Here is a 2,778-nt window from a genome sequence, read left to right as displayed (position 1 = left end):
ATTTAACTGCTCTATCATCTGTACCTTCTTCCTGCACAGTTCCAAGTCTGAGACATTGGAGAAGTACTGTTGTTTCTAAGGCTCTTTCCCATAATGGTGTTGCCTTCCTTCCTGTTTCTGTAGACCATACCACTGGTCTAATTTTCAGGTCATATACTCCTGGCAGGTATCTTGTAGCTATGATGGTCCTTAGTGGTGGCTGCCTGCCCAAAGGCTGACAATCCAAAGAGATTACTTAGTCTTTCTTCCTAGGACAAGTTTGTCATCTGTTCAGCTTCACTGGATGGGCCCCAAGCAGAGGAAGCTGAGGGGAAGTGGAGGCCTGCCCAATGCTGGCCTCAAATCCATGGAGAGTCTTTGTTCTCTTTGCCAGCCCAGGCCAGGCTAGCCTGCTCTCAGGTCACACAGACCTCTTCTGGCATCCTCTTAAGATGGCTGAGCCAATCATCACTGATACCTGCTTCTGTGTTTAACTGGTATTTGTTTCTTTATCTATGTAAAGCACTGTGGGCCAGAACTAGACAGTGATGTCCCCTGGCCCACAGAACCTATGCTCTGGTGGGGATATTGCCTAGGAGAGGACAGGGCTATATTGCCAGCCCCACACTGAGGAGGACCCCAGTCACTTGCAGAAACCCACTCTAAGCATGTCAGGTGGAAACCTATTCTTCATGTGCCCCCTCCCTGATCCTTCTGTCCTCTGGCAGGTAGACCCAGTGAAGCTGCGTCAATCTATCCGCACAGTTATCTTCAACCAGACCCTCATCTCTTTCCCCATGCTGGTAATCTACTATCCCTTTTTAATGTGGAGGAGAGACCCCTGCTGCCGAGAACTGCCTACCTTCCACTGGTTCCTGATGGAGCTGGCTGTTTTCACCCTTGTGGAGGAAATCTTGTTCTACTACTCACATCGGTGAGCTCCCTACATGCACAGTCTGCCCCACCTTGGGACAGCTCGCTTGGGTCAGCAAAGGCCACTGAACTGTGGTCTCTAACCTCAGGCCCCACCCAACAATTGCTAGAGACACAACTGATTCTCCCACTTGACACAATGCCCAGTGAAAAAATGTCTGTATGTATGGGAGAGCGGGTCAGTTCCCATCCACTTCCTGCTAATCCTTTCTGGACATCACTTTGCTTCACCACTGGAGCTGGCAGGCAATGTTAAGCCAGCCCAATCACCCACACTGAGACTAGAGGAGGGCAAGGAGGAGTTGCCAGCACCTCAGACGGGGACCACATTCCCACCTTGGCCCTCTGATGATCTGCTTGGGATAGAGGGAGGATGGGAGTTGACACTTACCAATTATCTCTCCAGGCTTTTGCACCACCCAAAGTTGTTCAAGAAAATCCACAAGAAACATCATGAATGGACAGCACCCATTGGTGTGGTCTCAATCTATGCCGACCCTATAGAACATGTGGTAAATACAGCTCCTGAAGCTCTAGAAGTAGAGGCTGGTGTTTCTTTGCCCTGTTTTCTTCTCCTTACTGAATAACTACCCTCCCTTGGCTGTGCCAGGTGCCTACTCTGCACTACCATATTCTCCTAACAACCTTTTCCATGCTGATTCTGCTTAAGAGGAAGGTGAAGCTAAGGGAGTGTGTCCCATTACAAACCAAAGAGGTCTCCCTGCAGCAGCATGCAGGGCAGAGTGAACACCCAGCTGGGTCCCTCCATCTCCTGGAATCCTTTCTCTTGCAGGTTTCCAACATGTTGCCAGTTATGGTGGGTCTTCTAGCAATGGGCTCCCACTTGTCCTCCATCACTGTGTGGTTATCCACGGTTCTCACCATGAGCTTGCTCACCCACTGTGGCTACCACTTGCCCTTCCTGCCTTCACCCGAGTTCCATGACTACCACCATCTCAAGAAAGCTAACAGCACCACTGCTCAAGTGTCTCAGGAGACAATGCTGTCTATGTGAATGTGTGAGCCAGTCAGGAGACCACCTGGCTATGGGAAAGATGCTGCCGAGACAGGGCCACCTTGATCTTTTCCTTTATTCCCGACACCAGGTTCTCCCTGTAGTTTGGAATTTTAATCATTATTTGAGATCTGGACCTTCTGGATCTTGGAAGCCTTGAATCTTCTCCTCAGAACTCATGTGCATAAAAACCTGACACAGGGAAGCATCCTTAGTTTTGAGACACGGTTTCTCTATGTAGTTCTGGCTGTCCTAAAACTTAATGCAATCCTGGTTGGCCTTAAATTCAAGAGATCTGCCTGCCTCTGCCTCTTGAGTGCTGGGATTAAATGTGACACACCACAACTGGCCTTATGCAGGTTTTTCATGGGTCACCAGACACACTTAGAACACAAGTTCTTGGCTCCCATATCAAACTCACCAGTCGAAATATCTGTAGGATTCAGCCTGGGGTCCTGATTCCTAATGTCTTCCACGGTGTTCTGATGCAGGGAGCCCCTCAGTCTACCTGAGCAAGCCTAGGATGGCATCAAGTTGTAACCTCTGCACACCAGAACCACACAGTAAAAGTATGTAGGGAGGTCCCAGAGAGAGGGTTCAGCATTGAAATGCTTGCTGCATCTGGGCAGGGTAGCAGGCCTTTAATCCCAGGACTCAGCAGGTGGGTGGACTCAGTGTGAGGTTAACCTGGTCTGGGAGAGTTCCAAGCCAGCCAGGTCTACACAACAAGATCTCAGCACTCACATAAAAGTCAGCCTTGCTCCTGTGCTTACTGACAGCCCAAGCCCAGAGGACAGCAGACAGGATCGCTGGTTCTGACTGGCTAGTAGCTTAGCCAAGAAGTTGAACTC

At 49.8% G+C, this 2,778-nt stretch overlaps 1 protein-coding gene across 1 annotated transcript in view; it reads left to right on the top strand.

Annotated features, from left to right (window-relative positions):
- Faxdc2 (fatty acid hydroxylase domain containing 2) overlaps positions 1-2,778 on the top strand; it is a 14,296-nt gene that overhangs the window by 10,238 nt on the left and 1,280 nt on the right. Inside the window, exons 5-7 of the mRNA XM_031352332.1 lie at positions 708-913; positions 1,319-1,424; positions 1,706-1,899. Of these exons, the coding sequence (XP_031208192.1) occupies positions 708-913; positions 1,319-1,424; positions 1,706-1,899 (506 nt within the window). The remainder of the gene's footprint in view (positions 1-707; positions 914-1,318; positions 1,425-1,705; positions 1,900-2,778) is intronic.

The sequence above is a fragment of the Mastomys coucha genome, unplaced genomic scaffold (genome assembly GCF_008632895.1).
Source record: "Mastomys coucha isolate ucsf_1 unplaced genomic scaffold, UCSF_Mcou_1 pScaffold5, whole genome shotgun sequence".
Lineage (NCBI taxonomy): Eukaryota > Metazoa > Chordata > Mammalia > Rodentia > Muridae > Mastomys > Mastomys coucha.
The sequence above is the reverse complement of the archived record's forward strand: the minus strand, read 5'-3'. Positions and strand labels throughout refer to the sequence as shown.